The sequence below is a fragment of the Rattus norvegicus genome, chromosome 8 (genome assembly GCF_036323735.1).
Source record: "Rattus norvegicus strain BN/NHsdMcwi chromosome 8, GRCr8, whole genome shotgun sequence".
Lineage (NCBI taxonomy): Eukaryota > Metazoa > Chordata > Mammalia > Rodentia > Muridae > Rattus > Rattus norvegicus.
The window spans coordinates 64,773,600-64,789,987 of record NC_086026.1 but is presented as its reverse complement, the minus strand read 5'-3'; the positions used below and the strand labels follow the sequence as shown (position 1 = coordinate 64,789,987).

At 42.3% G+C, this 16,388-nt stretch overlaps 1 protein-coding gene across 1 annotated transcript in view; it reads left to right on the top strand.

Annotated features, from left to right (window-relative positions):
• Nucleotides 1-2,022: 2,022 nt before the first annotated feature.
• The window catches only part of Etfa (electron transfer flavoprotein subunit alpha), a 56,774-nt gene continuing 42,408 nt past the window's right edge, over nt 2,023-16,388 (top strand). The window contains exons 1-4 of the mRNA NM_001009668.1: nt 2,023-2,139; nt 11,410-11,556; nt 15,868-15,949; nt 16,050-16,132. Of these exons, the coding sequence (NP_001009668.1) occupies nt 2,101-2,139; nt 11,410-11,556; nt 15,868-15,949; nt 16,050-16,132 (351 nt within the window). The 5' untranslated portion in view covers nt 2,023-2,100. The remainder of the gene's footprint in view (nt 2,140-11,409; nt 11,557-15,867; nt 15,950-16,049; nt 16,133-16,388) is intronic.

Here is a 16,388-nt window from a genome sequence, read left to right as displayed (position 1 = left end):
TGCCGAGTGGGCCTGCAGGTCGGCAGACACTTTGGCATGCTGATGAGCACCACAGTTCCTTTTGTCCTGACTTTCTTTTGGTCTCAGTCACTCCTATCGAGCTGCAGCTATCACCCAGGACCTCTGGACCCTTCTGTGCAGGGTCCAATGGCCAGGAAGTAGAACTGCCATGTTGACTACTAGTGTCTAAGATGCAGCTCAGTGACCCCGCTTGAGAAAGGCCTGGGGGTCAGGGACTCCGGTCCTCAGTACTTAAGGCACCCGTTGAGCTCAAGCTCAGTGGAGATCCTAGCAGAGAGAGGAGACGATGAGCAGCCAGAGCTGCTGTCCCACTACCTTCTCCTTCCCATCAGGAACCCTGGAGAGGCTCTGCCTGAATGAGTCGGACTTCAAGGACTGGCTGAAGGCAATTCTCCTCCTTCCTTTGTTCTTTGTACAATTACTTCTACAAATAGCAAGCAGCTGTATATAAGCTAGCTAATAGAAACTGACTTCTGACTCCAACCATCTATAACCCAGTGGGAAAGAAGAGCATTCAAACCCCTATAGGGAACATTTCAGAACATCAGTCTTTCACATGCACATTTCATAAGCACATTTGTCTACTTGACATACATGTAAATGTAGAAACATATCTAACTGTACCCTCCCTCCAGAAGTTCTTTAAGGACACTCTTCTGTCTTCAGAGTGAGTCTGGTGATTTGTTACAGATTTGGGACATTTTCTGTGTCTTCCTTTGCACTGGCTCTGTTCTGCCCGGAATCATCATGCCCCATGGGCTCTGTGCCTCTTCAGGGCACGGCTACTGCTGATTCACTGGAGCCTGGGATGTGCCAGATTCTCTCCTCTTTGGTATTTTGCCTTGTCATGGAGGCAGGAAGGAAGTACTTCATATCTTATTTTAAAGATGTTTTTCTAATACAAATATTCCTTTTGTTTTTTACTTAACACACTCTTCTCTCTTCTTTCAATACTATTTAGACTTGAGCCCAGTAGGGGGTTGGGTTGGAAGGAGAAAGTAATGATAAATAGAATACTAGTCCCTCCCACAAAGGGCTTAGGTGGGCACAGTCCCAGTCCTCCACAAGGGTGGTCTTGTAGAAGATGGGTTCTCACTCCGCTCACAAACTAAGTGAAGAAGATAAAGACTGATTGTAGGGGAACTAAGAAGATCTTTGTGAAGAAATACTATTGTGGGCTAGTGAAACTCACTCCTGTAAGGTAGGGCTTGAGTTTTGAGGGGACATCCTGAGCAGTCCAGAAGGCAGATAGATTGGTCTGTCCAAAAAGCATGAAATATTTTAACAGCCACAGGCATTGATACCAGGGGCTGGAAGTGGGTCTGACTAAGGGTAGGGGAGAGTAAGAAGATCTGTGTGGACCTCAAACCTGACCCTAGCCTGCTGTGTCGTCCACCTCCATCCCATTCTGTCTCCTTCTGTGTAGTTTGTAGCAGGATCTTCCCATCATATCTTTCTCCCTCCCCGTTTCCTTCAAGAATCCAGCTCAAATACCACCAACTCCAATAGATACCTCCCAGGTAGTAGCAGACATTAAATCATTTATATTATTTACTAATAGCCTTTTGTTTTGAGTCCCGTCAGGTCCCCAGGACGGACCCCTAAATGGACGTTTAAATATCTCCTCACCTGCGACTGTGTTCGGTTGGCACATTACAGGTTCAGAGCTGATACTGCACGTATATGAGCGAGGAAAGGAAGGAATGGAGTGAAGGGATTCCCTTCACGGGTGAAAAGCTGCCTACAGCAGGCCAGTCAGTGCAGACACACGTTCCCATTGGAGGTCTGAGACAGAGCCAAACAACTGGCGGCCGTGGGACGCAGTGCAAGCATCTCAGTGCACACCCTTACCTTTGCCCTACTCCCAAGTCCCGCCTCTAACTTTCCACTTTCTTCATTGGCTGCGTGACTGCCCAATAGGCCCCCGGGAAGAGCGAGCCCCGCAGCCTCGGCCTAGGCTGTCAGCTCGCGTGCTCGCGTCTCGCGAGCGTTCAGGTCTCTGGAAGAGGCGGAGGCGGCTCCCGCGCGCTCCGGGTAGCTGAGGCGGAGGGTACCGCTGGGCTGACTAGAACAGAGACAATGTTTCGAGCAGCGGCGCCTGGGCAGCTCCGGCGGGCGGTGAGTCCCGACAGGGAGGGCCGAGCAGGTGACGTCCGAGTGGCGGCCTGCTGACCCTGTCAGGCGAAGGTCACGGGCTCCCACAGTTCCCACCGTCCGTGTAGATCGGCGGTGCGGTGCCCGAGACTAGGGTCAAAGTTCTGGAGCCTCCGCCCTTGACTTCTTCCGGGTTGCGCACCCCCAGCCCCCCGCCCGGGTTCCCACGGCCCTGGTTCTCGCGCGGCACTCTGGGCTTCTGGCTTCTCGCGCCTGGAGGGGAGCTGCGTCCCCGAGGAGGGGCAGATGCCGCCGCAGATCCTCTCGGGGAAGAGTTCAAATCCTGGGCCCCCTGTGGCTTCCCTGAAAGCCCACAGTCAAGGGCAGGGGCTGAGCGGGCGGCCCTCCTGCTGTGCGCCTGGGGCTTGGCTGGTGGGACAGGGCCGAGTGGAGGGGCTGGCACGTACCAGCCTGGGATCCAGGCTCAGTAACCTGGGAACTGTTTGCAGTGGGAAGTTCTCAATGCTTTTTCCGTAGTGACAAAGTTTACCACTTGTCTGTTTTCCCGAGGACTTTAAAAATTCTTTTTTTTCTTGTGGGAGTGCTGTAAGGAACAGCAGTTGAAGGCTGACCAGTTTCTAGGAGCCTGCAGATTTTCTAATTTACATTTAAGTTGCTACAGAAGCAATTTCGTCAGCCTTGGCCTACAGGTTATTCAGACGTCTTGTGACTTTTCTACCTAGTTTTTATCTTAGTGCCTTTTGCTCCAATCACTACTGGGATTTTTCTGTCAGGGACACAACTGAGGGGCTTCTTGGAAGTTTGGAGACTTTTTATTTTTGGTGCCCCTGCTTTGCTGCCTTGTTCCATTAAATGTTGCTACTCCTTGTTAAAAAAAAAAAAAAAACAAACAAACAACACATCGTTCTGGATCCTATTCTTTCTCCCATGAGATTTTTTTTTTTTTTAGACCTCCTCTCTATAAGAGAATCAATAAGCAAGTGAAAGCTATGTTTTCTTGGGGGGAAATTCCAAGCTCCAGTACCTGACTTGAAGACCTATGTGGTACTTGCAGACAATTTTGTGGGTAGGTTTTATGCCCAGCATAATGGTGGTAAGGAGAATTTAGGATTTGGTGATTTTTTAGAGCTACTGGGGGAAAAGTCCACATAGCCAGTGTCCATACATAGGCAGCATTGCCAAACCTTTGTTGTGATTTGCCAAGAAATGTAACCTTGACTTATTTTTAAAATTAGAAGTCAAGGGTAGTAGAGTACTGTCTCTGAAGTCATTAATATTTTTAAGATTTGAACTGCAAGCACAGAAGAGATGGTTTGAATACACTCAAATGACCCACAAACATATTTAACTTTTTAAATTTTAAAATAATTTCAAGTTTACAGAAAAGTGGCCAAAAAAAAAAAAAAATCCCTCACCATTTCCAGAACCCTTCCTCGAATTTCACAGCCTTAACAGTTGACACATGTATTTCATCTCTCAGTGTACACACATACTGTTTTTCTAAACTATTTGGGAGTGTGTCCTAGACATTCCCTCTAATTCTAAACAGTCCCTAGGTATTTTATAAGGATGAGGCTAAGGAATTCGCTCTGTAGTAAAGCCCATGCCTTCTGTTACAGTATAACAAAAACAGGCAAATCAAGGATTTACAGCATACACACACACACACACACACACACACACACACACACACACCCTCCCAAGGTAGCCCAGTTCCTCTGGTTCTCATGCTGATTTAGTCTTTATTAGAAAAGTTCCTCAGCCTTTCAAGTTGACATTGGTGTTTTTTATGGAGCACAGGCATTCTGTTTTGTAGACTCTCACCCAATTTAGATCTGCCTGACCTTTCCCTCATGACTATATCCTGTACATCCTGTATTGTTGGCAAGGATATCAGAAGTGATTTGGGCTCTCAGTGCACTGTACTAGGAGGCACACAAGACTGGTTTGCCCCACTAGTGCAGATCTTCAGTCACTTAGGTAATGCGTTGTTTGCCAGGTTCCCAGTGTTATGTAAACACCCTCTGTGTAAGTTTTAACTAACTACAAAGATAGTGAGACTGTAGAGCACAGACTTCCACATACTAGTTTTAGCACTGTAATTTTGATTGAGAAATAACACACAATACTATAAAGCCAAAATGGTTTATCTCAAATCTCTGCTTTTGGGTTTTGTTTTTTTTTTTTTTTTTTGCATGTTTGTTTATGTGGTATATTCATGTGTGCAGGTGCAGGTTTGTGTGTGTGTGTGTGTGTGTGTGTGTGTGTGTGTGTGTGAAGCGTGCAGGAGCTGAGTATTCTAGCTGTTGAAATTATTTTTAATTCTGGGATTACAGGAAGCCAATAGATCTGCTTTAAAAAAAAAAATGGGTTCTGGAGATTCAAACTTTTCCCCCTCACCCTTGGCTAGGCAAGTGTTTTATCCACTGAGCTCTCTCTAGCTTCTACTCCTAAATTAAAAACAAACAAACAAACCAGAAAAAAAAACCCTCTGTAGCTATGATTTCTTTGAAAAAAGCCAAAGATATGTTTTTACTAATGCCATTGTTACTAGCCAAGCAGTTTCAGTTTCAGCTGATTTGTGTCACTGAGCAATGTTCTTCTGGAGGAAATCCTTAAAGTCATCTGAACAAAGGTGCTTTTGTTTATTTTGTCTTTTGGAGATAAGGTCTTGTCTGGACTTGACTGGCCCAAGACTCATAGTAATCTTCCTGTCTCTGTGTGTCAACTATTGGTAGTATAGTCATTCAGTCCTGACACCCCTCAGTGAAGGCAAGTTTGTACCAAGTCGTAGAGCTAGAGAGTGCACACAAAGAAAACAGCCTAGGATTTGCAGTTGGTGTTCTTGCTGGGTTATTGTATGAGTTATTGATTTATTTTTAAAATTTTTTGTCAGTTAGTAAGTGCCTAACATTTTTTATGTAGTAAGTGAAGCAACACTTTCAGGTCATTTGAGTGCTCTTGTTTCTGTGTTCATTGGCAGACAGGAAGGAGCATCTGTCATGACCGAGAAGCTGTGAACTATTAAGGACAGGACATTTTTCCCAGCCCATTGTCCAACATTAATGAATGATATTGAACTCTGTGATTCACATGCAAATTTAAATTTCGTTTGAAAGAAGGGAGCCAATTTTTGTGTGATTCTGAAACAAAATTTATTGCATAAAATGATTTCATTAAAATTAATGCTCTCTGCCAATGTGTCTACTAAGAGTCTTGTCTGTTTTTAAAATGAAGTAAATTGACTGTTTTTAATATTATAATCAATGTCATAATGACATTTCTAGTCATGGTTGAGAGCCGCTATGTTTTATTACGAAAGAGGTTAAAGCACTTTAAGTACAGAAATGTAATATATATTTTATTATGATAAAATGTATGTTAAGGAGGGATAGGAGACTTTAAGTATATATTATTTAATCCCTTTAAATAGTATTTGGCAAGATTTTATAGTTCATTCTTACTGTTTTCTGTTTGTTTTTTAGTTAAGAAGGAAAAGCAAAACAAAGTCTCACTCCCTTCTCCCACCCCTCTGGATCTCATTCCATTTACTTTCTTAAAGGTGGTTGGGAAGAAATGGGTTATGAGAGGGTTTCTCAGGGTACGAGGACGTGGTGTTGCAGTGATGAGAATGCTAAGAAACTCACTGTAAACAAAATAGTGTGAGTACTGTTGAGCTTAAGTAAGAGAAGGGCCAGAATGTGTCCGTTGGACTGACTCATCAAAGAGTGTTTGTGACCAAAGAGATTGGCTTAGGACTATGAAGAGATGGAAGCCAGCTTGCTGTGAGTAAAGGAGAAAAAGGCGAGAGAGTAGGGGGATCTGTGGATGTTATAAGTGTGGCTCTCAGAGGGTATAGGGAAAGTGATGACCTCTAAACTCTACACTCAAGAAGTATGCTACTCGATAATAGACCAGTCAGCTTTATATAGGCAAATGGCTGGAATGCAAAAGAGGAAAAAAAAATCACATTTTACTGTTTGGAATTAAGTGTAGTCAGTATCTAGATAAATTCCCAAGAAGCCTGGTGGGTTATCTATGCCTGTGACTTAGCAAGTAATGTACTACCTTGTGTCGACCAATTGGATTGTCAACTTGATTGGATTAGGGAGCCCAGTATGGTAACACTAGTCTGTAATCCCAGCACTCAGGAGGCAGAGGCACATAGATCTTTTGAGCTGGAGGTCAGCCTTGTCTATATATTGAATTCCAGACCATTGGGGCTATATATTGAGACCCTGTCTTTAAAATAAAACAAACAAACAAAAAACATGTAGTCATTAATAAGTCACATCTTTGGGCTTGTTTGTGAATGTGTTTCCTGAGTTGTTTTACTGAGGAGGGGTACCTGCCCTGAGAGTGGTAGCAGCGTCCTTTGGGCTGATGTTCCAAGTGGAGTAAACCAGGACAAAGGAGAAAGCCACTTGAACACCAGCATTCATTTCTCTCTTCCGCTCCAGGAAGGAAGCCCAGCAGTGTGCTCTCATCCCTGTAAATTCTGTCATCTCCCCTGCCCTGATGAGCACTACCTTCTTAAGCTAGAGCCAGAGCAGATCCTCTTCCACTAAGTTGCTTCTGATCAGGTCACAGCAGTGCTTAACCTACAGATGATCCAGGAACTGTTGCTTTTTAGCTTTCAAATACTTTGGTCTCTCAGCATTCTCTGAGTGCCACTTGTATGCCAGACACAAAAGTAGATAGTGAATTCATAGTGAAAGCACTCCCGGCCTGTTTGGTAGCCTGGAGAAGATACATGCTAAGCACATTAAGTAGGATCAGTGTAGGAAGAATGAATGGGTATTTGGGGAGCAAAAACTCTTCTGGGGGCTGTAGAAAGTCTAAAAGGGTATTGTAAAGTCTTAGGAAACTAAAGTTTACTAAGCATCTTACTACACAGTAGTGAAAATGATGGTTTCCTCTAACTTTATATTTTTATTGCTTGTGGTACCAGGGATGTTAGACAAGTATTCTACTATTGATCTTTATACCCAAACTCTTTTTACTTTTTATTTTGATTCAGATTGATAACTTTGTAGCTAAGGCTGGCCTTGAATTTGTGTTCTTTCTATTTTAGACTTATTAGGAACTGAGATTCCAGGTCTGTACTACCCAGCTAAGATTTTTCTTAGATTAAGACTGTAGGTCATTGAGATGGCTCAGTGGGTGGAGGTGCTTGCCATCAAGCCTGACAGTTGTAATTTGATGGGTCCCTGGAATCTGCATGGTGAAGAGAACTCACCCCCTTAGGTTATACACTGACTTCCACATGCTCAGTATATGTGTGTGTGCACATGTACACACAAAATACTTTTTTTATGTGATGGAGAGATGCCTCAGTGGTTAAGAGCACTGGAGTCCCAGCACCCACATGGTGGCTCATAACCATCCATAATTCCAGTTTTGGGGATCTGATAGATCCCTTTGAGCTCTATGGGTTCCAGAGGGTGCATATAGATAGACACATGCAGGCTGAACATTCATACATATAAATCTATCTAAAATTAAAATGTTCGTTTTTTTTTTTTACTTTTGTCTGGAATCAATCACCTTACCATTGTTTTGATTCTGTTCATGTCCTGTATGTTAACATGTTTTTATTTTTAATCTGGTGTTTCTGAGACTGAAGTAGGAATAAAATATCTGTCACATTAATTGATTATTTGAAATTGTATAAGGGGAAAGAGAGAGATGACTGTGGCTACCAGTACCTGCTGTAGAGCTTGGAGTCTGAGAGACACATAGAGGTTCCTAGGAGCAAAAAAGGAGTCTGCAAGGGTCAGCAATAGCTTCCAAACAACCAAATAAAAAAGACTGAGGAGGCTTATAGTTAGATGCTTTTACATGTGGACACACAAAATCACAAGGAAAGATGGCTGAACAGAGCCAGAAGAGTAATGAATCTATACCCTGTGCTCTTCTGTCTTAGCCAGCAGGTTATAAACACAAGTCATTCTTGATGAGCAGTGGGGCTGTTGGCACCCAGGACAAGGAGATATGCATCCCTTTGGAGCTCCCATAGAAACAAGTCATTGCTGAATGAGACTGGCTCTAGGCCTACAGGCTGGCTTCCTTTATGGAGCCGCTGTAGCTGTGGCCTGTGCTGTTTGCTCTGCTGGGAGATAGAAGGCACAGGGCAGCAGTGCTGCTCACAGGCTACAGACACAAAGGTTGAACCTGGCAAAGCCTGGGATGGCAGACGTTGAGGACAGGAAGGTGTGCAGCAGCCAGGACCTCACACAGAACCTGTCCCAGAGAGCCCTACTTAGTTGCAAAATCACCCTGACTCTGGGCAGCAGCAGGATATCTGAGAGGAGTCACAGCAATGGTCCAATATTAATGATGCTTCAGAAACAAAAAAAAACCTTGAACCAGACCAACAACTCCTTGCAATGAATATATGTATGCAAAGCTGTCTGGGCAAAAAAAGAAAAAAAAAAAAAAGAAAGAAAAAGGCTATGTGACACACTGCAGTTTCTAGTGCCACTACAACAAATGAATATTTGATGGAGAGGTGGGAAAGACAGGAATGGAGTGATGAATGAGTGCTGGAGAGGCAGAACTAGAGACATGATAACAGCCGTGTGAGAAGGTTGCAGTGGATGGGCGGGAGTGACTAGAGCTGACAGGGTGATGTGCAGCAACCTGATGTGAGCTTGCACTCCAGCTCAGCCCTGAAGCATGCTGCCCAGCTAGCTACATGATTGGCCTGGCTCTGAACAATAACAGGATATCTAAGCTAAAGAATGGTTTGTTTTCTGGATTGGACCTCCCCAAAAGACCTCTATGGAGGCCACTGTAGTATCCATTTTCCTCTGCCCTAAACTGCTTTAAAGTTGGAGGTTCATGTGGACAGTTTTTTGATATGTTTGTTCTGTGTAACAATCTCAGCTGTCTTGGAACTCATTCTGTAGTCCAGGCTGGCCTCAAACTAAGAGTTCCTCTGCTTCCTGAGTGCTGGGATTAAAGGTGTGCACCATGATGCCTGTCAAGGGCCATGATGATTCCTATACTGCCACCTGAAGCCACATTGATGTCCTTGGCCTGTGCTGCCACCAATTGGTGTTCAATGGAATAGGACCGAGTTGACATCCGTGCTTTACACTGCCACAGGAGACCATGCTGAGGTCAGTGGCATCTACTGACCCCAAGGACCATGTGGTCTGTGGTCTGCACTGTAGCCAGAAACCGTGTGTAAGTCCATGGTCCATCACCCTGCTGACTGTAAAGGGGGAGGGGGGCCAATACTTTTGCCATGGTATTGATGACTACAGAATTGCAGTTGAGAAAGAGGGACATAGAAGGCTTCTGTGAATACCGTCTCTCCCTAAAATACCCTCTACAGAAAACCATCAAAGAGAACTCTTTAAAACTGATAAGGATGCTGACGTTTAGCTCTCTAAAATTGATGACTTCTGATGCGGGTGGAGGTAGGGAAGAACTTAGTTTTCTTTTTTTTTTTTTTTTTTTTTCTTTTTTTTCGGAGCTGGGGACCGAACCCAGGGCCTTGCGCTTCCTAGGTAAGCGCTCTACCACTGAGCTAAATCCCCAGCCCACGAACTTAGTTTTCTTTAAGGGGCTTGCCACCAGGAGTTTGGCCATGCTCCAGTGAGTATATGGGCACATAAACTGGACTTGTCTTTCTTTTGGGTGGGTGGTCTCAAGGGTGGGGGGCAGACCTACTCCCCTTCATTCATCCCTTCCCTTGTGAGTTTCTAAATTTGACTTAGCTTTGTGCAGCTTTCTTTTCACTCCTGTTGTAGAAGTGAACAGTTTTGTTAAGTGAAGGCACACACCTGTGCTATTTGGTCTAACTTCCTTTTTCTTCATTTCTCATGCAGTCCTACAAGACCAGATCCAGTCTTTTCTTCTTCTTTCACATCTCTGCTGCCATTTCTCATCTTTTCATGTTGACTCCTAAGCTTACTCCCTTTCCTCTACTGAATGTACTTCATGATCTACCCTCTCACCATTTGCTTCTCTTCATTTGAAAGACTGTTTTACAATTGGCTATACACAAAGAAGTCTTATTTTCCATGAAATCTTTGAGCATGGAGACTATTCTTGTTAGTTTTTTTTTTTTTTTTAAATATTCTGGGCGACAACGAACTGTGTTTTGGTGGTGGTTTGATATTCTGTGCTAGGTAGATACAAGTTTGGCTCACTCCCTTTTAATTCTAAAGCATATTCAAACAGTTGAAACAGCAGCAAAATTGCTCCTTGGTGTCTTTATAACTTTTTAAAATTACATCCTTCAGTGGAAGGTGCACATGCCACAGTGCACACATGGAGGTCAGAAGACAACTTGTGGAATCACTGCTCTCTTTTCACCGTATGTGTCTGGGGTAGAACTTGGGACTTGAGGCATAGGGCAGGCACCTTCACCAAGTGACCATCTCCAACCTTTTGTGTCATCTTTTAACAATAGGATTCTGCTTTTAGCTACTTTGATATTGAATGATTTTTCCCCAGATTAATGGGAATCAACTTTAGTAACTGATTCAAACTTATTATTTCTGAATATACTAATGTTTTAATATTCCTAGTACAAATCTGGTGTGTAACTGAATGTAATTAGTGATAGAATTTGTCCAATTCCTAGCTTGACAGTTAATAGATTATGTTTAAAGATTTTAAATTGAGGTCTGTGTCAGATATTTATTGTATATAGTGGGAAAATTGTTTTGATATACTTTTTTTTTTTTAGTGTTAAGAAAAACTAAAAAATGAAGGAGGGAAAAAAGGAAGACAGAAAGAAGCTGTCTTAGGGTTTCTATTGCTACAGTGAAACACCATGACCAAAAAGCAAGTTGGGAAGGAAAGGGTTTATTTGGCTTACACTCCCATATTGGTTTTCATCATTGAAGGAGATCAAGACAGGAACTCAAGCAGGTAAAGAACCTGGAGGCAGAAGGTGGTAGAGGGGTGCTGCTTACTGACTTGCTCAGCCTGGACCACCAGCCCAGGGATAGAACCACTCAAAAAGATCTAGGCCCTCCCCCATCAATCACTAATTAAGAAAATGCCTTACAGCCATATCTTATGGGGTTATCTTCTCAATTCAGGTTCTCTCCTTGCAGATAACTCTGTTTGTGTCAAGTTGACATAAGGCTTCTTGATTTTTGTTAGGTAACACTTAATTTATGCCATCAAGGAAATATTTTATTACTACACTTAAAAAACTGAGCACTGCATATCAAAATGTTTTCTTTAAAGTCCACATGCATAGCAGTTATCTTGAAAGACTAAATTAATGTTTCTTTCCTTTTCTTTTAGGCCTCGTTGCTCCGTTTTCAGAGCACCTTGGTAATAGCTGAGCATGCGAATGATTCTCTAGCACCCATTACTCTAAACACTATCACTGCAGCTGGACGTCTTGGAGGTGAAGTGTCCTGCTTAGTAGCTGGAACAAAATGTGACAAGGTGAGAGCTTTTTAAGGTCAGCCATAGCAAATATAGTCTCCATCAAGAGCCAGTGAAAGATGGCAACAGAACTATGCCTAGGACCATAACCCAAACTGCGCTCTAGTCCTCAGTAAATGGCCAGTGTCACAGATATTATTGTATATGAAAAAAGAACTAAAAGGTTTTCTCGTGAAGCGTTTTATCTTTCAAAATGAGGTGGAATGCTTGATTTAGTTCTGCTGGCACTATCCTGTGTCATCAGATACCAAGTAGAATGGTATCTGAGTCCCCTTCGAGGCTAATAGCAGATCCCTTATGTACTGATGATATTAATTGCTTCTGATTCCAGAAAGTGGTCAATCTGGACAAAGTATCAGATGTGCTAACATTTAATTGGTAGAAGAATTCAAATCTATGTCTCAATCTTCTCAAATTTCCACTGGTGGTAAATGTTGGTTTTTTTGTGGTTGTTAAGTAACAACTTCGGAAACTAACTCTTGGGAAACTTTATTCTGCTGTGCAGACAGGAACCTATTAAGACTACAGAGCTGTAGTTACCGGTTCCTCTCCACTGTGTCAGAATTGCTGAGTGTGTGATGGGAGGTTGGCCCTCATGAAGGAGTAAGTGTAGAGAGAGAATGTTTCTTTTTTTTAGCAGGTTATATATTTTATTAAATTGTTGGTGTAGAGCACATAGTAATGCAGGTTTAGAATGATAGTGTCACTTCTGATTCCTTGCATGAAATGGGTATTTACAGGACTCTGTTCAGCAGGTTCGGGGTTATGTAGGCTTCTTTATCTCATTCCTCTTGATGGTTATTGAACCTTTTTTCTTTTTTTTTTTTTTTTTTTTTTTCTCGGAGCTGGGGACTGAACCCAGGGCCTTGCACTTGCTGGGCAAGCGCTCTACCACTGAGCTAAATCCCCAACCCCAAACCTTTTTCCTTTGTTTTTTTTGTTTTTTTTTTTTGTTTGTTTTTTTTTTTTTTTCAAGACAGGATTCTCTGTGTAGCCGTGGCTGTCTGTGTGCCTTGGAACGTATTCTGTAGACCAAGCTTCAAACTCAGAGATCTGCCTGCCTCTGCCCCTCAAGTGCTGGGATTATAGGTGTGCACCAACACCACCCAGCTGATTATTGAATCTTACACAGTTACTGTTTACCACAATGTCTAATAATAGAGTTAAGCCAATTTTTTTGGTCTGCTCAGTTTTCAAATATAAAAACAGATGTTAGATTTATTTGTTTTGCTGTGATTTTAACTACTTTAAATCTCTTTAAAGTACTCAATATTTAATCAGTTGTAGTCCTGTGTATGTCCTGTTCTTATTTTTAAGAAAGGTGTCTGCTGGGGTTGGGGATTTAGCTCAGTGGTAGAGCGCTTGCCTAGCAACCGCAAGGCCCTGGGTTCGGTCCCCAGCTCCGGAAAAAAAAAAAGAAAAGAAAAAGAAAAAAAGAAAGGTGTCTGCTCTGAAGGAACGCCCATTCAGAGCCTGCCCCACATGTGGCCCATACATATACAGCCACCAAACTAGATAAGATGGATGAAGCAAAGAAGTGCAGGCTGACAGGAAGCGGATGTAGATCTCTCCTGAGAGATACAGCCAGAATACAGCAAATACATAGACGAATGCCAACAGCAAACTACGGAACTGAGAACGGGACCCCCGTTGAAGGAATCATAGAAAGGACTGGAAGAGCTTGAAGGGGCTTGAGACCCCATATGAACAACAATACCAACCAACCAGAGCTTCCAGGGACTAAGCCACTACCCAGAGACTATACATGGACTGACCCTGGGCTCCATCCTCATAGGTAGCAATGAATATCCTAGTAAGAGCACCAGTGGAAGGGGAAGCCCTTGGTCCTGCTAAGACTGAACCCCCAGTGAACTAGATTGTTGGGGGGGAGGGTGGTAATGGGGGGAGGATGGGGATGGGAACACCCATATAAAAGGGGAGGGGGAGGGGTTAAGGGGATGTTGGCCCGGAAACCAGGAAAGGGAATAACAATTGTAATGTAAATAAGAAATACCCAATTTAACAAAGATGGAGAAAAAAAAAGGTATCTGCTAATAATGTAGACAGATTTTAGTTTTGTATTGTTTTCTTCAGCTTTAATAAACTGAAAGTGATTATTCTATGTAGTACTGGAAATTTGACAGTAAAAAAATAATTCTAGTAGGAAAATCTGTTCCTCTTTATATCCAAGCTGATGTGTAGCAACTTTGGAATTAAGTGGGTTTCTTAACTGGGAACTTTCTTGAAACCAGAGATGCTAAGTGCCGGTACATGTGTGTGTAAGACAGTGTGGTGTGCTGTTCAGCACTCGGCCAGCACAGTCCTCTTGTGTCTTCCTTTCAGGGAACACTGTGGGTGGAGCCTTTTAGTCCTTGGAAGAGGTTAGGAGGCACAGCTTCTTGTGCCCATTCATCAGTGAATTAGCAAATGGAAGACAGTAGTGGCTGATGAGACTGATAAGCAGAAACCACTCATACTGAAGTTACTTTAAAGGAAGAATGCTAATTGCCTTTTGTACAGAAAATCAGAGTAGTCAAAGGTTTCTCAGAATCCATTCTTGATTCTAAACAGGAAAAAATGAGAAGTTAAACAAGAAAATACTTTTGTTCATTGTAGATAAGTATATGTGTGTAGGCAGTAAACTCCATGTTGACCATGGGCTGTAATTGAAGATTTATCGCTATTTCTTGGAGTTATTAATCTTACTCTACATTCTTCATTCAAATGAAGTGCAGTCAACATTAGAGAAGTTTTGCCTTCACTCTCAACAGGTCCCAAGTCTAATGTGTTTTATTGGCTTGGTTATTAGATAGATAGATAGATAGATAGATAGATAGATAGATAGATAGATAGATAGATAGATAGAATCTCATTTTAGTCCTTCCTTCCTCTTCTCCCTTCTTTTTTCCCTTTGGATTTATGAGAGTGGATGTCATTCTACCCCACACTGGTTTAGAACCTGTGATCCTCCTACCTCATCCTCCCATGTATTGGGTACCACATCCAGTTTTTTCTTTTCTCCTCCTAAAATAATGCACTTAAAATTAGTATCAATAAAAAAGCATAGTTTTCAACTAAATTTGAATAAAAGCTGTTGATTTTGGTTTATCAATTAGTATTAAAAGGAATTTTATTTATTTTTATTTTATATAAATGAGTTTTGCTTGCGTGCTCATGTAAGAATCAAGCATGCAGTGCCCTGGAGGCCAGAAGAAGCTATCAGAACCCTTGGAACTGGAGTTACAGATAGTTCTGAGCTGCCATGTAGATGCTAGGACCTGTACCTGGGTCACCTCTGAGAATAGCAAGTGCTCTTAACTGCTAAGTTTTCCCTTCCACCCAGTTCTTTTGTTTTGTTAAGGTAGAATTTCTATAGTGTGAATAGGTCAGTTCATAGAAAAATCAGTTGACTTGTAATTTTCTTTGAGAATTTCTTTTAGAAAGGGCTGGGGAGATAGCTCGGTGTTGAAGCGTACAGATGTTCTTGCTGAGGACCAGGCGTGATGCTCAGCACCCATGCTGACAGCCTACGTCTACCTGTGAGCTAATCCAGGGCACCCAGCACCTCTGACTTCCTTAGGCCCCTGTACTCTGTGCATATATGCCCTCTCCATACACATAACTATTTTTTAAACTTTATTTTGAAAGAATAATTTAAAAAAAAAACTAGTATGGTAGAATGTTTGTAATCATAGTGTTCTGGAGACTGAGGGTAGAAGATCGTTGCAAGATCAAGGCCAGCTTGAGCTATGTAATAAATACTAGGCCAGGTAAGGCTGGTAGCAAGACCCTTCTGGGGAGAAAGAATACCAAAATAAGACAAAAAAAGCAACAATGTTTTTTGTTTTTTAAATTATTTTTATTGGCTGTGCTAGATAGTTTTAAGTCGACTTGACACATCATCAGAGAAGAGAAAATGCCTCTATAAGAGTAGCTATAAACAAGTCTGCAGGACATTTCTTAATTTGATTGAAGAGGGAAGGAGAGGGAGAGGGCTGGTCCTTGTGTGGGCTTCTGAAACCTCAACCCTATTCCCCCTTACTCCTCCACCTCCTCCTAGGGACACACCTTCTCAGCAAGAACACACCTCCTAATCCTTTCACAGGGTTTGTCATCTGGTCAGCTGGGAACTTAGCTTACAAGTATATGAGCCAATGGGGGGCATTCTTATTTATACTTCTGTACCATTTAAAATCAAACAAAAATAAATTTTCATACTTGGCCATTAAGATTTTATGCTTGGTTAAAACATAACTGTTGGTTCATTGTGTCTCTTAGGTCGATACTTAGAAACCCTTCTCTTTATCACAGGTGGTACAGGATCTCTGTAAAGTAGCAGGCGTGGCAAAGGTTCTGGTGGCTCAGCATGATGCGTACAAAGGCCTTCTTCCAGGTGAGGTGTTCCAGTGGGAAAATGTGCTGTCTGTTCTGCTCGAATATATGATTATGAAGATGGCATGAAATGTGTTTCACAAAATGTGTTTACTTCTCAGAGGAACTCACACCATTGATTTTGGAAACTCAGAAGCAGTTCAGTTACACACACATCTGTGCTGGAGCATCTGCTTTTGGAAAGGTGAGAAGGGAAGTCTGACCTTTCTACTTGAACAGCATGAATTTCACTGGGCTGGAAATGTAATGGTCTTTATTTAAATAGCCAGTCCTGACTTGCTTGCACTAAAGGGCATACTGCTAACATTTATTCTTTCAAGATTTCATCAAATTTTCAAATTTTGTCACAGAGGTAACTATCCTTTTAGAATTTTATTAAATTTATTAACCTGCTACTTTCAGGTTTTCTAATTGGCCCAGATAAAACTATTGTTAAATGG